The sequence below is a fragment of the Trifolium pratense genome, linkage group LG6 (genome assembly GCF_020283565.1).
Source record: "Trifolium pratense cultivar HEN17-A07 linkage group LG6, ARS_RC_1.1, whole genome shotgun sequence".
Classification (NCBI taxonomy): domain Eukaryota; kingdom Viridiplantae; phylum Streptophyta; class Magnoliopsida; order Fabales; family Fabaceae; genus Trifolium; species Trifolium pratense.
Window position 1 is genome coordinate 34,006,187 of NC_060064.1, and position 22,543 is coordinate 34,028,729.

Genomic DNA, 22,543 nt, shown 5'->3' on the forward strand with positions numbered 1-22,543 from the left:
AAAATGATAAATATGCAAACAATAATATTGTGATAAAATTAACAATAACATGGTCGTAATACCTATGCCTACTGATTTGCATCGTTGACAACCTATACATTGGTTGAATTCGCAACGGATCAAAGTTGATATGTTAATCTAAATCGAACGAACATGGTATCAAGACAAAATATCAACATAACATAACACCATAGCAAGACAAGAACTCGAAAGAACATCATTCTATTAAAACGACAAATCAAACAACATCACATCGAGTTGACGAAATCCCGTAAAGAAACACCAAATTAAAACTTAATCTACAAGTCTTTTAAAAAAAAAAACTTAATCTACAAAGAAACCACTTATTTAGAAAAGAAGTGATTATTTTTTAAGCAAAAAAAAAAAGTGATTTTTAAAAGCTTATAATAATGGTATACTAATACTAGTGTGTACTAGTAAGTAGACAGCAACAAACAAACAACTCCTTACCATCTTCAACAATCACACACACACACACACACACCTTTTCCTTCATCGGAATCGGAATCGGGATCGGAATCGGAATCGGAATCGGAATCTGTAAGGAACGAGATCAGAGCATGTCAACATCAACCCAACACCAGTTCCGATACACTCAAACCCCTTCCAAGGTTCTTCATCTTCGCAATCTTCCATGGGAGTGTTCAGAAGAGGAACTCATTGAACTTTGTAATCCCTTCGGTAGAATCATCAATACCAAATGCAATGTCGGCGCTAATCGTAATCAAGCCTTTGTTGAATTCGTAATTCACCTATTTATCCCTTCGTTATTATATTTATCTATCTATCTTTCATTATTACTAATTTATTAGGGTTTTTAATCATGCAATTCTTCTTAACCTGATCTTAGAATATAGAAAAATTGATCTCAATTTAACCATATATCATGTATGATGGAATTTGCATCCTATGAAGTGCACTTGACATGTTGACACCGGTAATAATTTGAGAAAATAGGAGTGATTGAATGAAATTACATGTCTTGGTGTCATATCGGTGTCTGACACCGACAAAGACACCGGACACGCCTTTAATATGATGTGTAGCCAGTGTTATATAGTTTGTATTATTTCCTTAGGCTATTGGAATGTTGTTTAATAGGTTTCATGAGATATTGAATTTGATTTTATATAAAATTTCTCATTTTCACTTGTTTTCTCTTAGAAATGAAGCATCTTTATGCTTTTGTACTAATATATCCAGCTCCAAGCTACATTGTCGATTCATTGTGATGATAAATGTTAGCTAAAATTGATAACAGAGTTATTTACTATTGTATTAATAAAATAGAAAAAGAAAAGGTATGTAATCTTGATGAATGTGTCACTTAACAATTAGATACATGTATACCGTGAATATCAAAACATAACAGAGTTATTTACTATGAGTCTGATGTTTACAAAAAATTAGACTTTATAAAGGAAATGATAAACCGATTGTTGTTGCAGTAGATAAGGTGAATGAATTTATGGATCAACAAAAACCTGGAATTTTTTAAGGAGCAAATTACATAGATGTAGAAGCAATTTGTAAATAAGACTGTAAATGATTTTGTAATGAATATAAGTCTTCTGATTAATTAATAGCACCCATTATAAGTCCTTTTGATGCATGGAAGAGTTTACTTCACATTCTACTATGACTTTTCTGCTTGTTTTGAGACAACTTTGTGAAGGAGCTTACCTATGTTTAGATTGATGCTTTCATATATTGGGAATGTTGAATCTGACATATGATGAAAAATGTTCAGATCATTCATAAACATTTGTTTCTGACTTTCTGTTACTGTGTGCAAGTTTAGCTCATTTCCCTTGATTAGTATTATAAGTAAAAAAACTGCCAACTGTCCAGTGTCCAAGATTGTATTTTCTTATATTTGATGACACGAGACCTAGACTTTTATGATTTTCTAAGTCAGATATCTGAAATATCAAGTATACATGCTCTATCAGGTGGATCAAAATCAAGCAATTTCAATGGTTTCATATTATGCTTCATCTTCAGAGCCTGCTCAGGTTCGTGGTAAAACTGTTTACATACAGTATTCCAATAGACACGAAATTGTCAACAACAAAAGCCCTGGAGATATTCCTGGAAATGTCTTGCTGGTAACTATTGAAGGCGTGGAAGCCGGGGATGTGAGCATTGATGTTATCCACTTGGTAAGTGCCACGGATTTGGTTTGGTTCTCTTTTGTGTTTGTGATTTTGTAAGCTCCTTGGGCTTGTTTGTAGATTGTAGATGTACTGCTTTGACTTTTTTGAAGTGAATATTTTTAAAGATCCACATGTTTTAACCACCAAGGTTTATGTGTCAAGTGAATATTTAAAAGCATGCTAGAAAAATGCCATGATCCAAATAACAGAGGTAGATATTAAAGGAAATGTAATCAAAGTTCCTAATATAAGATTTTGACTGTGAAATAAGGTTATGATTACACACATAAGCGGCTTCCAAAAATATCTCTCTTTTTGGATTATCTTAACATTTTACATTTTTTAGTTAAGAAAGTTTGGAATTTTTCAGTCTTGCAGACTAGGATACATAATTCAAAAGCACGGTTTATTTTTAAGTGTGCTTTAACTTCACTAGCAGCCGCTTATTCACAAAATTAGTTTCTGTTTTAAACTTTTTATTTTTGTGTTAATAGCACTTTCTATTTTGGAGTGAGACAATCTTCAACTTTGTATTAGGTTCCAAGTATGAGTACTGGAATGGGGTACTGGAATTTCCCTAAATCTTGTAGCGAAGTACCAGTTTCTATCATTCTGCTTAATATTTTGGTTTTGTCTGATGTTTTCCTGGGAAGCTCGAACTCGAAGTCTCATGCAAAGATCTTTCATTCGTGTTACATCTGTTTCTCTTCCTGCTGGTAGTAGCAAGGGTTATCTCGTGAATAACTGGCTCGGAACCTTCATTTTAATACTCTTTATTCATATAAATTCCATTTTATTTTCATTTAATCGTTTGTACTTTCATTTTACCCTTTTATATAAATATAGAGAGAAACCTGGTTAATCATGTGCCACTTTTTACTGAAATCCGTTGAATCACAGATGGTGTTCTCTCATAGTTAGATACTTATGTTGGAGAGAGTTTGGAATTATTATCACGTGCGTCGTACTCCTTTCTAAGGTCAAACATATGACTACAGGTGTCATTCTGCACTTATTTCTCATCTGTTTGGAACTTCCTTTTCCATCTTGACATTGCCTGCCTCGTGATTTTTACATTTGTGATGGTTCCCGATCATGTGCCGTCCTATTATCTTCCAACCTTTTTATTTAGGTAGAAGCAATGTGATGTATGAACTAGTTCTTTTAATTATTTGTTCAGGTGTTTTCTGCTTTTGGCTTTGTTCATAAAATTGCTACATTTGAAAAGACCGCTGGTTTCCAGGTTAGTGAATTATTGTCAGTTAAACTTCCTTCAATGTTCTGACTCACGGTGTGTATTAACTATGCTTTATGCCATGACAGGCTCTGATTCAGTTCACTGATGCTGATACTGCTGCTTCAGCTAGGGATGCACTGGATGGAAGAAGCATACCAAGGCAAAATTATTTTTGTATTTCCCGCATACTTCTCCTACCCTGTCTTTAGTTAGTTCTCTTCATAGCTTGGTAGTCATAAAATTTGCTTATTAACTTGTGCTTTTGCATCCAGATACCTGCTTCCAGATCATGTTGGTTCTTGTAATTTGCGTATTTCATATTCAGCACATAAAGATCTAAATATCAAATTTCAATCCAATCGTAGCAGGTAATGGTGGAAGCAGGCAAGACCAACTATCATAAATTATTCTTTAGTTATGTTTCTTAATGGTTTATTTTCTCAGGGTTTGCTTGGCTGCTAATTGATACATGCGTTTTTATCATCTAGGGGTTAGTGAAGCTTGGTAGTTAGGATACGGTTGAGTTCCATGACCACTTTGTAAATTCCTTGATGATTTTCCAGCTGTTTGATGCATTTTCTGTCAATGTTGTTACTATTCTAATGTTGTTGACACGCATTAAGCAAACTTTACTGCTTTTAATGTTTTCTTTTGAATCATATTGGGATTCAATATTAGTTATCCGTTGTTGTCGTTGACTTTACCTTTACTTAAATTGCTAGCATCTACAATTGTTATCATAGACTGTATTCTAGTGAATACCTTCCCTGTAACTCTGCCATTCTGGTGAGGCTGTTTTGCTGAGCTGGAAGTACTATAACTGAATTGCATCCCTATAAATAAGGGAATGCTCCATTGTAATCATTTCAAGAAGGATCAATACAATATAAGTATTTTCAGTTCAGTTGCTGTTTTCTCTTTGATTCAGTGATGAACACTGGAATTTAGAATGGTGTCAGAGCATAGCTTGCTACATGGAACCTATTCCTATTCCTTCTCCTGCTCCACCTCCACCGTCTTCTCTGGTAGCTTTTCTGCTTTCCAACCAAGTCTCTGATATTGACAATGCACAACTACCTATATCTGTGTTTACTGCTGTTAAGTACTAACGGTGCAGAAAATAAATAAAACAGTAAAGAAACAAGTAGAGGGAATAAGACTATATCGTTTACATAAACGAAGATTTACAGAGGAAAGGGATTCCTGCTGCCAGAGAGCGGGGCTCCTATAGAGAGCAACAGCTCTCCATTCATAACAAACTCAAATGAATGCCGAACGACACCTTTCTCCTCACACCTCTTCTGATTATATGATTATGATAACCGACTACCCTTCATGATTCTCTATTCTACTCTCTTTCTGCCAGCACAGCATGCCACACATTTCCTCACTCTCCTTATCTCTCTCCTGGGGTACACCTTCCACACCCTGGGATCACTTGACACTTACCGATTCCTCATTTGGGCTGATTGCCTTAGCTTGGGCTAATGGGCTCTATCAACAGACCAAACTATTGTTGTAGAGACAATTTATAGTTGTTGATTTAGTTCTTCAGTTGAAAAAATGGTCTTTCCATCTGATCTGGCGTTGATCAGGTTAAGTTTTGTTTCCTAAAATGTGGACATCTTTTATTTGAAAAAATATCTTATCTGATTTTTTTTTTCTTCTTTTTCTATGGATCTTCTACACTTGAAGACTTGTTACCTAGAATATGACTCATTGTAAAAAATTTCTTCATTTGATGCAGTTTTGGCGAACTCAAACAAATTGTTTGTGAACCATAATTGTATGAATAAGCTTGTATTGTGAACTGGCATCACTTCTATCATTATATTTTGAAAATTACATTACATAAAGTTAACAGGGTTGTCTATTCACCTGTGTCAACAATTTTGGTTCAATTGCTGTATCCTCTAGCAAGATCTTCTTATATGTTTAATGGGCAAGGGCAATGTGGTGCTATAAGTTCCCACGATGGTAGAGTACAGGGAAGGGTTAGACTCAGTTAGGATCTATCATAGAATCATAGAAAGTCATATCTTGCATTTGCAATAGTTTTATTCCACAATTTGAACCTTCAACTTCTTCATAGTCAAGTCACATTGTAACAAATCTATTTGTTGTGCCAAATGGCCAACGACCCCTTTGCTATATATGTTTAATATAGTCTTTAATGTGTATGCCTGTATGGCTATATTTATATTTTTCTCTTTTAGATGTTAGCTTGTCAATGGTTAATAATACTGAATTTTTCCATGATTTTTTAGGGACTATACAAATCCTATGCTTCCTGTCAATCATAGTGCTATTGAGGGGGCAGCACAGGTATTTTATTGTTGTATTCTTTAATAACTTTTTGATTTTTCTATTTTAGTATGTGTTAACAATTTGTAATCCTCAGCCTGTTATTGGTCCCGATGGAAAGAGGAGAGAACCGGAGAGCAATGTACTTTTGGCTTCCATTGAAAATATGCAGTATGCTGTTACTGTTGACGTCATCAACACGGTGAGAATTTATATATTTCAGTAAAACTTCCTAATTAGTGTGTGAATTATACCCTAATGCTGGTCTATCTTTACAGGTTTTTTCTGCATTTGGTACTGTCCAGAAAATTGCCATGTTCGAAAAGAATGGTCAAACTCAGGCACTAATTCAGTACCCAGGTACCAATCCTTTTTGTCTGTTAGTTCTTGAGTTTGTGCACTACGTTCCATTTTTATATACAATTTCTAGTATATATATGCATACTTTCTTTCCTCTATTTTCTTATCCTTCGATTTGGTGGTTCCTTGTGTGCTTAATGCCGAGAATTAGTATTCGCAAAATAGTGTTTAGATTGAATGATTGATAACCGATGGTCTATTTTTCGGTTGTTTTGACCATTTCATATCAGTTCTATTCCATATTTTGTCCTTTTTGTTGATTATTTCATTAACCAAATGCTTTCCTTCTGTTTTAGTGTTGAACGTGGATGTTTTTTTTTGTTGCTAATGGATGGATAGAAATAATTATGGTACTTCTCTGTGATTTTGAGATTTTTTTTGTTTTTTTGTTTTTGCAGATGTTACGACGGCAGCAGCTGCTAGAGAAGCTTTAGAGGGGCATTGCATATATGATGGTGGCTATTGTAAGCTTCATCTATCATACTCTCGTCATACTGATCTCAATGTAAAGGTATAAAAATGTGTTTTTGGGTTAATGTTAATGAGGGGAAAAAATTTAAGAGATATTCTTAGAAGCAATGTGGGCACTTTCTTGATCGGAAACAGATTTGATACTTAGATGTATGCTTCTTGACACTTGATTTACCTTTTATGGTAATTTGTTTATGACAATTGAATGAAACTGAGTCTAATTTTACTGTAATATGTTTTGGTTTCAGGCTTTCAGTGACAAAAGTAGAGACTACACAGTACCACAAGTTCCTGTAACAGCTTGGCAAAATCCTCAGGCTGCACCTATGTACCCAACCAGTTCCCCTGGTTTTCAGACTCAAGTTCCTGGAGGACAAGGGCCATCATGGGATCTAACTCAGCATGCAGTTAGACCGGGTTATGTACCTGTTCCCGGTGCTTATCCTGTTCAAAATGGTGCATATCCTACTATGCCCGCCTACGCGTCCGCAGCTATGCCTACCGCTTCCTCGCCTCTTGCTCAAAGCAGCCATCCCGGGGTTCCACACAATGTAAATTTACAGCCTAGTGGTGGTTCAACTTCCGGTCCTGGTTCCTCGCCTCACATGCAAACCAGCTTTGGTGCTCAAGGATTGGTTCGGCCTGGGGTGCAGCCAAATGCGAGACCTGGTGGTGATTCACCTTCAGGTCAGCATTATTATGGTTAGAAAGTTATAGTTTTACTTTTAAGCGTCAATTCAATCAAAAAGCAGAACAGCTTCAATGATGGAAGAGTGATAATATTACTAAGCTGCTGTTTAGTTGGAAAGTACATCATCATGACATCATCGATATTTATTAGTAATTTTAATAATGAAATTTATTTTGCAAGCTTTGGAATTGCATATACTTATAATCTCTTTCTCTCTTCTTCATTACTCATTAGCAATGTAGTCAGGTTCGAGATCCTACGTAGGATCGGTAGGCTGGTTGAGAATCGTAAGATCGGGATCGTAGCTCGATTTGTAGATCCTACTCAAGGGTAAAATTGTAACTTCACGTATATACATATACACATAAACATAAAAAAAATATAATACATGAACAAAATAAACTTAATTAATATTTCATAGACATCATTCCAAATGTTCATAAGTTCATAACAAAGGGTTATAAAAAGCAACAATAGGGTTAAAAAAAATAAAATGAAAACAGAGGGTTGAAACTTGAGAGTGAAAGAGATGAGTTCAGAAGGTTTCAGTGAAGACAGATGTTTGAGTGAAAGAGATGGTTGAAAGTGAGAGAGGAGTGAATGAAAATGAGAAAGGAGTAGGAACAAACATACACTAACCGTCGGCGAGGTCAGGTCAAAAATCCTCTAGGATCGTAAGAACCTATGACCCGGTGCGAGAACCTGACTACACACAGGTCAAAAAAGGAACCTGCATGGGTTCTAAGCTCGTTTGGCCTTCACGAGCTCGTAGGATCTTAAGAACCTAAGACCATGTGCGAGAACCTGACTACATTGCTCATTAGTATGTTTATGTACTGTTAAAACATTTTTTCTCAAGGTTATTTATTAATCCAAATCTTCCACAATTAAGAATCAAATGCCACCGGCTACACGGTTGTCATATGAAATTTTGGACAATACTCTTTACACTTTATGACTTGTACTGTATGAACGGATTTCTGGCACTCACAGTCAATGATCTCTATTAATGATCAAGAGTGAACCAACTAAGATGAAGACTTTCTGATTTCTTAAAGTCACAATGTGAAATGATCTCTATTGTTCATCAAGATAAGATTGAACAACTAAGATGAAGACTTTTTGATTTGTTAAAGTCACTCTGAACCGTTTCGCTCGATCTCTATCCAACGACATAGCAATGACGGTGTGAAATCCCAACTCCCAACTGTATGGATGCTCGATCTCTATCCAACGACATAGCAATGACGGTGTGAAATCCCAACTCCCAACTGTATGGATGTTGTCTGCAGGATCCTATACTGTTTCCAGTTTGGGGTTGTTGTCACTGTTGCTGCTATTAAATTTGAGAAATTAAGTTGATATTCATGAATTTAATTACTTTTTAGAAAGATTTAATTACTTTTTAGAAAGAAAGTAAAAAAGGGAATTTTATCAACTCAAGTGCATGTGCATATGCATGTTCCTTCACTTGGGGACACATGAAAGACTGAAAGATGATATATAATGGGTCACATTGATTAAATTAGATACAAGACTAAACCTAGCAACTTATTTTCAGAATGGTAAAATCAAATAAAATCATCAAAAGAGGGCCTTATTTGTGGACACAATTCAAAAAAAGTACTCTTTATTAGCACTCTCCTCTGCTTTATTCCATCATGTTATGATATGCTAATGAAGGCAATGATGTGAAAGATAACCAAAAATTGACTCAAACTGAACATGCACTAATGCACAACTAACACACATTATCTTTTTAATTTTCATGTTTTTCTACCAAATATTTGTTCCTTTTTTCTTCTTTATGTTTATCAATAATTAATTTTTGTCGAAAAATTATGTTGGTCACAAACTTTTTATTCACAATCACATGACTCAAATATGAAATCTTGCTTAAGGAATCTGAGGCTCAATTGCACTCAGATCAATATAATGTTGATAAACTTGTTCTTGTTTACCGGCCGCTTTCAAATTATAAAGTTACATTATCTATATTGTTTGTGCTATTATACTTACCAATTAAACATAGGTTGAGACATGTCAACTCTCGTAAATAGATCTCTATTATCTCGGAGATTAGTCGCTACAATTACACATGTCATCCTTTAGCTTACAAAGTGTGAAAAGTTGCAAAGCAAAGAATGTAACTTTTATATTGCATACTTTTTGACTTGCCACACTCAACACAAATGCATGTGCGCACTTGAACATAAAAGAAGCAAATGTAAGGTTGTTATCAGCACAATACAAAGCCATGTTCTTTTTTATGGGTCACATATTCAATTTATGATGATGCACTGTCATTGTCTTTAAACAGTGGTTTAGGCTAATCCCAAATGCAAGCAACAAAGCAAAACTCTCATTTTTTTTTTTTTTTGTTTCTTCACGTTGTTTTCACATAGGTATGTGTAGTTTGTAGCCTTAGGCGTTGACACCGCTGAAAGGAACAGCAATGGTAATAATATGTTATTATGTTTAGATCCAAAAACATTAACTAACATTATAACATTTTTGTTTTTATAAATAACTTGAGGTTTAAATTTAGGTTAAGATGTATATCACACTCTCTAGGACATGGTCAGGGTGTCTCAACTCTCCATGTGATTACTCAAAAATAAGAATTCTTCATCTCTTCTCAAATATATCTATTTAGAGTTCTACTAGACAAAATGATTTTAAATTATCTCAATGTAATGAGCCTCCAATATTACGATTTTATGGCTCATTACTTCAACTAGTCCCCATATGAACATAGGTCTGCCACACACAATTTTGACACCGTAGCTCTGTCCACCCTATCCTATCCACATATACCGAGTTATACAAAAAAAAGGATTAAAAAAGCAAAAATTGCACCAATACGGATGTGTGACGTATATTTGTTTAAAAGTTGTGTTTAAATAACATTTTTCATCTATTTATACGAGAGGAAAGTGACTCATTCATATATGTATTTTGATGAATATTATGTTTTTTAGTAGTTTCACTCTATTTCTTCGAAAATCTAGATATTCACTCTGTGTTATAATAATGGTCACATTTGCATACACAAAAACGTCTCAAAATAAATATTATTTTCAATTTTCAATGTATTATTAAACCATTTATCTTAAGTCCAATACTCAACTAGAATTGTTCACATTAATTGACTGACCCCTTTAAAAGAAACTAACTGCTTAAGCCCTTTTCTTTTTTTTTTCGACTAGTTTTTCCTAAGCCATTTCAGAATTCCTGTTATGTGAACAAAAATATCCTTATAAGACAAATTTACAATAGTAGTCTCCACCTTGTTAAATAGGAACATTAGGCATTAAAAAAGCAAAATTATAAAAATAAGAGAAGATTTAGCCTTTTAGGTGACCTAAATCAATATGATCCACTAGTAATAGTATATTTACTTTTTGGATACATGCTTTAAGTGCATTCACATCAAAGTATTTCTCTCTTTAGAATCATAGACACTCATTGTGATTTCAAGAATTTGAGTATCATCTAAGGAGGTGTCAAATGAGAAATTGAATGTTCTAAACAAATATTGGATTCAAATATTCATAATTCATTTTTTTTTTGTCGAATAATTTAATGGCTAAAAATTCACTCATTGAGATGAATACGTGAAAAATTCCATATTTGAATATCGACTTTTACATATAAAATGCAACATTCCTAACCATAGTGTTAGTGGTTAAGTCTCACATCGACTATGTTCGGGAAAATGTCAAATTTATAAGAGATATACTCATTAACCTAATGTTTTAAGATTTTAGGTGGAAATATGACGTCTCCCTCTTTTGTGGTATAGAGCATTGACTCCATTTTTTCTCTCGAGTTTTCCCGGACTCCCAACAATATGAACATTGCATAATCAAGTTAAACAATCAAATGAAAAAAGCTCTATTGTAAATGTTATAAACAAATGAATTATTTGATTATATTGACCCAAAAGTGATGAGACCATGCTAACAATGAAAGACAAACAGAACTTTACAAGATTCAAATATTGGATACTTTTTCTGTAGGTGAATCTTTTTGTGGGACCACACATGTAACAATGATAACAAGTTAACAATAGAGAATTTTTTCTCAGTATTTATTTATGTAGTTTTTTCAAGGATATAAATTACTAAGCTGCATTTGATTCCATTTTTTTTACTATAAGCTGCATTTTAAAGTTTTCTACAAGCTATATTCAAAATTCAACATGATTACCATATGTCCTTTCATAGCTACAAAGAAATCTTCATGTACACAAGCTGTCACCTTAAAGACTTTGTAACATTGACACTAAGCCCCCACCCAAATTCAATGCCTTTCTTTATCCCTCTCTGGCATGCAATATGTTTTGTTTCGTTAATGGATATATATATACTTGATTTCTATGACATCCTCCTATTTAATAATAATTTTTATTCATATTTAGATTGACGGTGAATTTGATAAAATTAAAGTGTTATGGTGATTTTATTAAAAATTATATTTCAAACATGCACTTAATTAAATTGATTATTGTAATCATGATATTTTTATAGACATGATCATAGTATAGATGACACAATGAGCACTCACGGGAGTTTATTGAGTCGTCATCATTGTTCCAAATTGGAACCAACATCTTTGAAAAATATATACATTATTCATTCACGATTTATTCAAACTTTTCAATTATATACTGACTTGAGCATTTAAATACTTACGTATACTTCCACGAACTCATTAGAGATTATCCTCCGCTGTTAGTGCATGCAACCTATTTGGTCATCACTGATGTCAACTTCGTAGGTGACATTGGTCTAAATTTCAATGACATGTAGTGCTAACAAATTGTGTTAAGTCTTTCTTTGTGTACAATTATGAAACTTCCACACTTATTCTAAGTTTCTAACTCCTTGATTATCGGTATTGACTTGAATGATAAAATAAGTGAAGTCATATTTTTATTTTTTATTTTTTATATTATCATAATTTATATAGTACATAATTTTAATTCTAATGTTATAGGCCTACTATAATTACTTTTTATATGGTAATTAATTTTATTTATTAAAATTTGAAGGACTTACTTTACTAAAGTATAAAAGCCAAAAGATCCTATATAATGCTGTCTTGTCTACCCATGTGAAAAAATAAAGTACCTAAATTGTATATATTATGAGCTATACCCCACTTCAAAATTGCAAGATCTAAAATGACTCTGCCGACGAAATTAACAAATCAAAATGGTCAAAATAAAATTTTCCATAGTTTGTTTAATTAGCATCTTAAACCTACATGTAAATTACGTTTAAGTTAGTTAACCATTGCAATGGGTTAACAAGTAGTCATTCATCTTGAGGGACTCAAATTCTCTGCGGTAAAAATATCACACAGTTATACAATAACTAATTTTGATCATTAATTTTAAACGTTGTTGACGAGTATTAATTTGAAATGGGACATTGCGTCACGCGATAACAACAAAGAATCTATTTGCTATTTTGAGACTTCTAGGAAATTTCCTATACATCATACATGACATGAGCATGAGTTAGCTCCCTATAGTTACAACACCTTTTATTTGTTTGTTGGCCTAGTATTTTTGGGGTGTGTTGTGTGCTTAATAATTAAGTAGGTACTTGTGTCTGCAGATATGAATAAATTTCACATGTTTGTATTTAATGGTGAAGCAAACCTTGCATGCATGCCAGCCAAACATACACTTATGGATTAATGGGGAAATCACGTTGATATCTCTCTTGAGTTATACTTATATGGTACACTCTCCTTTAACTAATATCAGAATGAGTGAGATTGAACTTTGATCTGAGGTATCATAATTATAGATGGTTCATCCGGTGAGATAGGACATATCTTGATGGTGGTCATGAGTTTTAGTCACGGTGGAGAAATGATACATGCAAAAATGTTACATTCCAATGCTCAAGATGAATATATATATGAATTGAGTGAAATGTATATACCTTGAGAGTGAGTGAATATGTCTATATATAGGTGTGGTGGTGCATGAGGATATGCATAATAATCTTGTATGGACTCTATTACGTGAGTGAAATTGAGGAAAATACATTTCATGTAGAGGTTATTATCTTGCTACAGATAGCGTAGTATAAGGAATAATGTGTCTTCAATTGAATATGGACAAGTCATGTTGGGTCTTAAGATATATCAAACCTCTAAGCAATGTTGGCTTTAGTCAAGTCCAGAATAAATTTAGACCCCTTCGACAATTTTTTGGATTTTGAGCCCTATAGACAAAAAATAACTATTGCTGAGATGAAAGATTTCACTAATAACGGCCGGTCGATCAGATTCTTCATAAAAAAAATAGATATTTGAACCGGTTGATACTCACACCAATAAAATGGTTATCACAAAAAACTGACATTTTTCATTTATTTTTAATTAGACAATTATTCACTATTTTTATTTGTTGGTAAAATTTGCATTGAAATATCGAAACTTGAGTAAATTTGCACTGAACTATATATCAAAACTTGATGAATTCTACTATGGACAATTTTGATACTTGAAAATCGATTAAAATTCCAAAAATGAACAACGTACGACGTCGTCTTTTTGAAGTAGAAATCTACACTCCTCGTTGTCATGGTTGAAAGATTACATTTTGTTAATATTTAGAATAATTTTTAAGGAAAACCACCTCTTATGGTTTTTTAGTCAAATAATCTAATACCAAAATATTATCTCTAGGTGAATAAATGGATTGAGATCAAGTTTAAACTCCGACTTTTATATATTACAATGTCTCTATCAACTGAGGTGTGCATATCCGGGACAATGACACACCTCCTATTACTACATTAATAGAAGTGAATGCAAGATCAAAGAGTTGTGTGTTGTTTAAGTATATATAATTTATTACAGTACGAGTGAATGCAAGATCCAACAAGTGTTTAGACCTAAAACAAAATTAGAAGTGAAATCATTTTAAAGCCAATGACATATTTCATTAGAATCGTTATATTTTTATTTGAAGTTTATCCACAAAAAAGTTTAAGATGTAAAAGCATTTATTAAATTATCACAAATAGAGTCTTACTATGAGAAAAAAAAATAGTAACACAGATTGGTTAATGTTGTGCTAACCAGCTATATAAATACTAATAGTACTAGTAAATAAGATTTCTGTCGGTGAACCTAAAACAAGATTAAAAATAATTTGACTCTATTTTTAAATGCATATAGCACATGCATATATCACATCCACATATAATCTACTAAAAAAATATTTATTTAAGAAATTGATTATATATGATGATATAAATATCTATATTAATTGTACTATATGATTATGAACCATCAATAACCAACTTGCTCTATGTATATGAATATATATAGTACTAGTACGGAGGAATATGGCCCTAGTATTTGCATAATTTATTTACTACTACACTTTGCTTGATGTTAAATAAATCATTGAATCTAAATAAGGAAAATATTGAAATTGAAGGATATATTAAATTATGATTCATATACATTTCACTAGGTAAACTAAGGATAATAAGTCAAAAAAAGGATAGATGAAACAAAGTGTTTTTATGTGACTCTGTCACATAGCAATTTATAGTTGACAAATGGTTTTTCTCGCATCCAATGTATAAATGCCACTCACAACAAGAATTTGTTTGTTGTTATTCAATAAATAGTTGTAATAAAATCAATATCATGATGTTGACATTTTTTATCAACAATATATTCTACCATACATTTATTTATGTACATGTTTTAATCCAAGAGAATAAATAAATTGGAAATGATTTTCTTATGTAATCTCAGTAATATATTTAATAGATTCTACCTTACAACTTTTTTTGTCTTTGTGTTGTTTTGTTTTTATTTTAAGTTAGCATTTGGACAAAGTGTAAGGATATGCCAAATCTTTCATAATTCTAATCAAATAATTGCTCAATTGCGAATTTAACTCAGTTGGTAGGAATCGATATTCCATTATGTACGTAGGGATCGGAATTCAAACTCTGAACATATCACTTGTACACCTTAAAAGTATAATTTCTTGTCAGTAAACAATTTGACAAAAACAATACAGTGTATTCACTTGTATAAATCTTCTTATTAAGATTGGACGACTAAGATATCCATATAATCTACATTTTAACCACGTGTTTTAGATCTACTTCACCAAATTAATATATAAATCGTCTGTTTAACATTATACGACTAAGATTTAACTATTTAAATAATGTGTAATCCCGACTGCAAGTAAAATTTTCATCGGAGATATCCGGTGAAAATTTTTACACGACAATTTTCCCTTAGATAGATATAAATGAGCGGTTGAAATTTCACTATAAAAAAGTTTCAGCATTTGAATGGTCCCAACAGCTAAAGTGTGTTAGTTTGTTTGTCAGATTAGATCATAACTGACCTCTATTTATTCCTTTCCAATTCCCTTTCCATTTCCACAAACAACTCATTTCAAGGTTCAACTTCTTTTCTAACTAAAACTCTTCTTCCTTTTTACTATTTCTTTTCTTTTTCTGTTTTCTTTAACTTCTATTAACTAACTTCTCTGTGTTGCATTTATGTAGGAAAAATGTCTCTTCTTGTATTTCTTCTGGGAATTTTCTACTTGGTTTCACATGTAAATGGCTACGGTCGTCATGCGAGTTGGATTAATGCTCACGCTACTTTCTACGGTGGAAGTGATGCTTCCGGAACGATGGGTATGTATGCTTGCATAAATGTAACCGACATCCAAACTATGTTAATTAACTTAAATCTCAACGGATTTGGATTTGCTGCAGTAACAAATTCACGCATTCACTCAGTTAGCATATCAGTAGTCATTAGATCGAGATAAAAAAACACAGAAAGCAAAAAAAAAAAAAAGACTTTGTTTTTAAAAGCATACCGAGTTTGAAATCTCTCCATGCATCGACTACTGATGTGCTGACTTCATGAATGTGTAGGATTTACGACTACAACAAATCCAAATCTCATTTCAACTCTCTTGGTACCTTAGAAACCAATAATAATTTAAAGCAACCATAAAAATAAATGTAACTAAACTTTATGTTAGTTAAAATTTTGCTATAAGGTTTTTCATTTAATTTGCTTAATATGACATTTTTATAGGTGGGGCTTGTGGATATGGAAACCTTTATAGCCAAGGTTATGGAACTAACACAGCAGCTTTAAGCACTGCATTATTCAACAATGGATTAAGTTGTGGAGCATGTTATGAAATTAAATGTGTGAATGATCCACAATGGTGTATACCTGGATCCATATTAGTTACTGCCACTAATTTTTGTCCACCTGGTGGTTGGTGTGACCCTCCTAATCACCATTTTGATCTTTCTCAACCTATTTTTCAACACATTGCTCAATATAGGGCAGGGATTGTGCCTGTAGCTTACAGAAGGTAACTTCACATTTTTATTTTCTTTATACTATATTTTAGTGTGCATTTTGTATGTTTGGATAACAAACAAGTTTTTGAATAAATTTGGTTTTCTTTGTAAGATTAATCGGCTAAAAATTAGTTTAAGGTAAAATGATTTATGTTCAGATGTCTTTTATCCATAAGAAAATTTAGTGTAAATTTTCGCAAGTAGAAACCAAATAAATTTGGTTAAAACTTAGTTTGGTAATGATTGGTGTTTGGATATCTTTTGTCTAAAATTAAGTTTTGCGTAAATTTTTCAACCTAACGCAAAAGTTACTTAACGACATTTCTAGTCAAAACAAGATTTGAAGAAAAAAATTAATTTTGACTGATAGACGCAATAAATTCTTATATTTTTTTATCGTAAAATCAAGCACACACTTACTATATTCTTGAAATTGATAATTTTATTTTTGTTCTTGGATTTTGAAGGGTAAGATGCAGGAGAAGAGGTGGAATAAGATTCACCATCAATGGTCATTCTTACTTCAATTTAGTACTTGTGACTAATGTTGGAGGTGCTGGTGATGTACATTCTGTGGCCATCAAAGGTTCAAGAACTAGATGGCAAGCCATGTCAAGAAATTGGGGGCAAAATTGGCAAAGCAATTCTTACCTAAATGGACAAAGTCTTTCCTTTGTTGTTACCACAAGTAATGGTCATAGTGTGGTTTCATTCAATGCTGCTCCAGCTGGTTGGTCTTTTGGTCAAACCTACACAGGAAGACAGTTCAACTATTAAGTAACATTAATCAAAAATCTTTTCAACATTGTTTAGTAATTAATAGTAAAATAGTATAGTAATTGGATTCTAAGTAGTAAAAGTGTGACGTCGTATAATCTCAAATCAACGGCAAAGATTATTAAAGATGATTTAATAAAGATGTAATGTGAGGTGACTCGTTTTAGATAGTCTAAATATGTAATCGTGCGATTTTCTAAATCTAGGAAATCCGAGTCTCGGTTTGTGAGATTAGAAAAGGGACCAAGTTATAGTTGAGTAGTGTAAATGGATTTGTTAGTGTTGGGCTACATAGAATATGGTTTAGCCCATTTTATTTATATTTATTTTGAATTTTGTAAATGGCAAGCATTTGCAGATGATGTGCTGGCTTTATTTATGCTGTGCCTCATACTTGCCATGTTGAGAAAGATTAATGTTAAAGAGATTGTTGAATGTGCTTTTGTACTTTAATTATTGATGAATGAATGTGAAAGATCATGCTTCAATTGTGTTATAACTTCACTTGCAATCCTAAAGTTGTTATTTTGAATTAATGTGATAACTGATCATGATTCCTCACTAAAACAGAGATATACATTTGAACAACACTGTCAAATCTAAATGTTGTAGAATAAAAGGAAATCATAAAAGAAATGATCAGCAAAATAAATATATATTGCAACAAATAAAATTATATAGAAAAAAAATTGTCATCTAAATAATTTGGTCAGAAAAAATTGATTATACAACAATTTCAAAACACAGAATTTAAATTTCATTATCACTCAACTTGAAAAAGCAAGTTCCTCAGGGGCATCCTCCTTCCCCCATCAATGAATTTGATCTCGAATACTACTCGTAAATTATTGTCGGTGCTTTTGTAACTATGTTTTCAAGTTTGAAGAATAGAAGCTTCTCGAATTTCCTGCTCTGTTAGTAGCCTAGTAGTATGAACATATTCAGAAACAGAATCAATGTCTATGGAATCCAAGCTAACGGGACTCACAGAAAACTCGTCTCCGACCGCCTTTATAGTTCTCTCTATAAATTTTGATCTTGGCATATGCTCCTTCATTCGACAAATAAAATCCGTGTGATCTCTCGTCTGCACCGTAGCATTAAAATGTGAGCATCGATCGATAAACAAATGAAGCAAAAATCTTAACACTATTTGAGTTTGATGATGATGTCTGCAGACAATAACCAACTTCTAAATTGTACACAAATGCACAAGATAGGGAGCATAAATTATACAATTAATAACCTGATTTTAGAGAAAAGAAAGATCTCAATATAAACTTACTAATCGATACTCAGGAGCCTTTGCAGGTAACTTGAGATAAGACATATTCTTGACTTCATAATCCCATAGAAAAGATGTGTGGTGTATCCAACGGTTCTTGGTTATAGATTGAGCATTTCCACCAAACTTGCGATCACCAAAGGCATAATCTTTGAGCATAAAGCGAAAAAAAAAGAAAGAATTGGATCAGAAATTCATTATAGAAATCATGAAACAAATTGAATTTTAAACAAAAACGTCAAATGAACCATTGAATTAAACACAATTCTGCACTGTAAATTTTATGTGTTCATTTAACACAAAAAAATGAAGGGCCTAGAAACAGTGTAAGAAAATCTTGATACAGGACTCAATTAATATACCATTTTCACGGAGTTGGAAATCGGCAATCCCTTCAAAAACTTTACTATACAATAGACCACTCCACGACATAATGGGACGGGGAAAGGGTTGAACATTTGGAACAGCATCTTTATTGCATATTAGCGTAACAAATATAGTGCCATTGTCAACAATAACAGTTCCTCCTCCAGTAAACCTTCTGATGATAGGTATATGATCTCGCAACACAGACTTGGCTTCAACAAGTTCGGAAAGTTTCCTATGTAAAATATTCCACATTGACATTAGGTCTTTCTTCCCATGTTTAGAGGGAGGGAATGAAGAAGGCATCACACAAATAAAGCAAATCAACTAGTGGTCTCTATAATGCAATAACATTCATTTGCTAGATACAATTCTTATTTTTCATACTTGGGAATGCGTTATGCAGCATTCCCATAAGATTTTCGAAGACCTTTCCCATGGAAGAGGTAAAAATAGTATGTTCCCACGATATTGACATAATTTTTACATATAAATACATGACATTACCCACTACATTGACTTAGCTTCCACCCAAAAGTGATTTAGAAAAACATGGCCAAGATAATTGGGGCTTAAGTTCAAAGAACCAAACTAACAAATGTGTTCTAACAACTTAAATACTAGGGCATTTCCCAAAATAAAATAAACAAAAAACATACCACAACAAACTCGATTCTCATTAGTGATTTAAGCACCCAATTTTACGTTTAAACAACAAAATCAGAAAAAATATTAGATCACAAGACAAATAAATCAGGACTTCATTCATTCATTCAGTTTTCACATGTGTAATAGATTATTAGACACCATGTAAGATTTATTTCCAAACTATAAATGAGAGGACTATTTCATGGAATCATGTCAAATGAAATGAAAGAAAAACAAGTGGTAAGGGAATATTAGGAAATCAAAACTGGATTCTGATTCTAAAAGAACAGCATTCCAAAGATATAAAGACATAGGGCTTGTTTGGATTGGCTTATTTGACCTTATACACTACACTAGCATAGCTTACTTGTAAGACTATTTCGTAGAATAGAGCTTATGAAAACAACTTTTTACATGTCCATAAGCTGTTTTGAGCAGCATATTTCCATACGTTCTCTAAGATGGCTTATGAAAACATGTTATAGCTTATACATAGACCCTTAATGGATGAACAACTTAATTAAGAGCTTATAACATAAATACTTATCATATAAATGCTTATCTATAAGCTATTTCAATAACAAAAATTAAATAAATTAAAATTGTTCTCATAAGTTGAAAACAATTTAACATGTCAAATAAGCTAATGAAAACATGCATATAAACACTTAAAAGATAAGTTATTTATCGAAACAAACAGAAGCTAAAAACAAAAGAAAATAATTATGATTCTAAAGATTATAAAGAAACAAGTACTGACTCACCCAGACAAACCCATTACAATGGCAGGGGAATTAGTTCCATCATTAATAAGACACCAATTATCGGAAGTTGTTCGAAGTAACCGTTCTTCTAAATGCAATTGATCCAAAATAGACATTCCTTTTAACCTAACAACATTCATCAATGGAACTATTCCTTCTCTTGCTTTCCCCAACACACTCATTATTACTATAAATAAACTGTGCTTTTTCTTCTCTTCTCTTCTGCAATGCAATTCAATTCAATTCAATGAAATCAATAACACATTAATTAATAAAAGATTAATGAAAATTGAAATCAATTAACACATTAGTTCTTTGGCGCGAGTTTTCTATTGCAACGGCCGCAAATCGCGCTATAGAAGATGGGAAGGAAAATTACCTTGTGGCGGCGGCCGACGACGACAAGTCTGGTGGTAACTTTGATTTCCGGTACGCCGGTGGTGGCGACTGCAACTTTTGAATACTACACTTGTTTTTTTGTTGAAAAAAAAAGAAGAAGAAGAAAATAATGGGCCTCTTGGGTTGGGCTTGGGCCCATTATTGTCTATCTCAAAAGAAAGAAAGAAATAAACCGAAAACAGAGCAGTGGCTTCTTATTCCAAGAGTGGCAGCAATGATTCTTCATATAATGTGTTCTATGATATGATGCATCGAGATGTCATCACTTGGAAATTTGGAATGCTATGATATATATGTGGGTATTCCCAACATGGGAATTATTTATTAATGTGTTCTATGATACTTACACTGTCTGTTATGATTGATGGACGCGTGAAGATTCATAACCTTGAAAACGCAATTACATTCTTTAATGAAATGATTGATTTCCCTACGACTAGAACCAGATATCGTAACATACACTGCTCTATTTTCTGGCTTGTTAAAAGGAGCATAGATGTTCCATGTAGACATGTAGTAACATTCATTTCAATACCATCCTTTTGCATCCGCCTAAATAACCCCTCATGGCATAACAACTAATTATAGTATTCCAAGAAACACTATCTCTAATCGGCATAACATCAAACAACTTACGAGAAACATCTAACTTATGACGTTGGACTGAAATGGTTGACTGGTCAGAACTCATGTTCCTCTTCATTTGTTCAATCAGTTTGTGTTTTTTTCTTTTATTTTTTCTTTAATTGAATTGTTTGTTTGATTGCCTTTCAAGTTTATTCTCAGACTTTATGATGCTTATCTTTTTTTATGATATCAAATTGGAGTATTAATCAAATCTAGAAGTTGCTAGCTAGGTGCTCTTTCTTATGATTTTTTAAGGCAATCATAAAATTCATGCCTCTTAAAAATGTCTTATTCTTACGAATTCAATTATATCATTTGGTTACTAATTCATACTAAAGTACTAGTTTTTTGTTGTATGATTTTGGTATTGATGATGATAACATTATGTTAAACAAAATAAATTCATATATTATATAAATCCTTTAAACAAAGGAACAAAAAATCAACATAATCTGTTTTCCATAATTCTTACAAATTCAATGAAATCAATTCTTCCATCTTGATTTTCATCAAATTTCTTGATCATTTTCTGACAATTCTCAACTTCTGAACCTTCCTTCAATCCCAAAATACACATAACTCTCTGCAACTCTTTTGCATCAATAAATCCATCTTTGTTCTCATCAAAAATATCAAAAGCCATTTTCACTTCCTCCAAACTTGGCTCATTCTCATCAAACAGTTCAGAAAGCTCTTTTAATCCATATTTTTCTTCAAGTTCATCACTTTCTGAGCTGCAAAAAATTCCCATTTTTTCCATCACCATTTTCACTTCATCCCTCTTAATCTCTCCACTTTCTCTGCTAACATTTGATTCAGCTTCTAATATCTTCTCCTCTACCTTTACATCCAAGTCACTGGAAAAAAGTTGGCAGAGAAGGAAAAACCGAAAACTCAAGACTAACTTCTGTATTCTGATGAAGAATGTTGAATATATGAAAACATCTATCAAACCAAACAAAGCTGAACTTGAAGTTGAGTTGCTTTCATCATTCTGTGATCTTTCCTCCTCTGCAAAATATACAAGTTGGCCAAAAACCAT

The 22,543-nt window shown here is 32.7% G+C and overlaps 4 protein-coding genes across 6 annotated transcripts; 2 read left to right on the forward strand and 2 right to left on the reverse strand.

Annotated features, from left to right (window-relative positions):
• Positions 1 to 326: 326 nt before the first annotated feature.
• Positions 327 to 7,419, forward strand: LOC123889083 (polypyrimidine tract-binding protein homolog 1-like). Of its 3 annotated transcripts, none has more exons than XM_045938280.1 (10): positions 327 to 764; positions 1,974 to 2,183; positions 3,358 to 3,420; positions 3,501 to 3,574; positions 3,687 to 3,782; positions 5,682 to 5,739; positions 5,816 to 5,920; positions 5,997 to 6,078; positions 6,477 to 6,589; positions 6,798 to 7,419. In XM_045938280.1, the coding sequence occupies exons 1-10, from the start codon at positions 582 to 584 to the stop codon at positions 7,254 to 7,256; spliced, it is 1,443 nt and encodes a 480-aa protein (XP_045794236.1). In that variant the 5' UTR covers positions 327 to 581; the 3' UTR covers positions 7,257 to 7,419. The 3 variants fall into 3 exon arrangements, 2 of the variants coding, with proteins under 2 accessions (XP_045794236.1, XP_045794237.1); XR_006802418.1 differs by having other exon boundaries at positions 430 to 764; positions 6,477 to 6,699; positions 6,798 to 6,939; XM_045938281.1 differs by having other exon boundaries at positions 430 to 764; positions 6,477 to 6,542.
• An 8,396-nt stretch (positions 7,420 to 15,815) lies between these two features.
• LOC123889172 (expansin-A10-like) lies at positions 15,816 to 17,911 on the forward strand. Its single transcript, XM_045938394.1, has 3 exons — positions 15,816 to 15,945; positions 16,358 to 16,646; positions 17,103 to 17,911. Exons 1-3 carry the CDS (start codon positions 15,816 to 15,818, stop codon positions 17,410 to 17,412), a joined length of 729 nt encoding a protein of 242 aa, XP_045794350.1. The 3' UTR covers positions 17,413 to 17,911.
• Positions 17,905 to 20,657, reverse strand: LOC123889171. The gene is made up of 4 exons (XM_045938393.1): positions 20,476 to 20,657; positions 19,060 to 19,298; positions 18,698 to 18,846; positions 17,905 to 18,499 (listed from the first exon to the last, which is right to left on the reverse strand). Exons 1-4 carry the CDS (start codon positions 20,655 to 20,657, stop codon positions 18,287 to 18,289), a joined length of 783 nt encoding a protein of 260 aa, XP_045794349.1. The 3' UTR covers positions 17,905 to 18,286.
• A 1,231-nt stretch (positions 20,658 to 21,888) lies between these two features.
• LOC123889173 (probable calcium-binding protein CML46) lies at positions 21,889 to 22,543 on the reverse strand. Its single transcript, XM_045938395.1, has one exon. The coding sequence runs from the start codon at positions 22,541 to 22,543 to the stop codon at positions 21,944 to 21,946; it is 600 nt and encodes a 199-aa protein (XP_045794351.1). The 3' UTR covers positions 21,889 to 21,943.

Coding starts and splice junctions, on each gene's coding strand:
- LOC123889172 (XM_045938394.1), top strand. CDS start 15,816: ATGTCTCTTCTTGTATTTCTTCTGGGAATTTTCTACTTGGTTTCACAT. Junction 15,946..16,357: donor TGATGCTTCCGGAACGATGG/GTATGTATGCTT, acceptor ACATTTTTATAG/GTGGGGCTTGTGGATATGGA. Junction 16,647..17,102: donor GTGCCTGTAGCTTACAGAAG/GTAACTTCACAT, acceptor TGGATTTTGAAG/GGTAAGATGCAGGAGAAGAG.
- LOC123889171 (XM_045938393.1), bottom strand. CDS start 20,657: ATGAGTGTGTTGGGGAAAGCAAGAGAAGGAATAGTTCCATTGATGAAT. Junction 19,299..20,475: donor ATTGTAATGGGTTTGTCTGG/GTGAGTCAGTAC, acceptor TATTTTACATAG/GAAACTTTCCGAACTTGTTG. Junction 18,847..19,059: donor TTTCCAACTCCGTGAAAATG/GTATATTAATTG, acceptor TTATGCTCAAAG/ATTATGCCTTTGGTGATCGC.
- LOC123889083 (XM_045938280.1), top strand. CDS start 582: ATGTCAACATCAACCCAACACCAGTTCCGATACACTCAAACCCCTTCC. Junction 3,421..3,500: donor AAAAGACCGCTGGTTTCCAG/GTTAGTGAATTA, acceptor ATGCCATGACAG/GCTCTGATTCAGTTCACTGA. Junction 3,575..3,686: donor GATGGAAGAAGCATACCAAG/GCAAAATTATTT, acceptor TTTTGCATCCAG/ATACCTGCTTCCAGATCATG.
- LOC123889173 (XM_045938395.1), bottom strand. CDS start 22,543: ATGGTTTTTGGCCAACTTGTATATTTTGCAGAGGAGGAAAGATCACAG.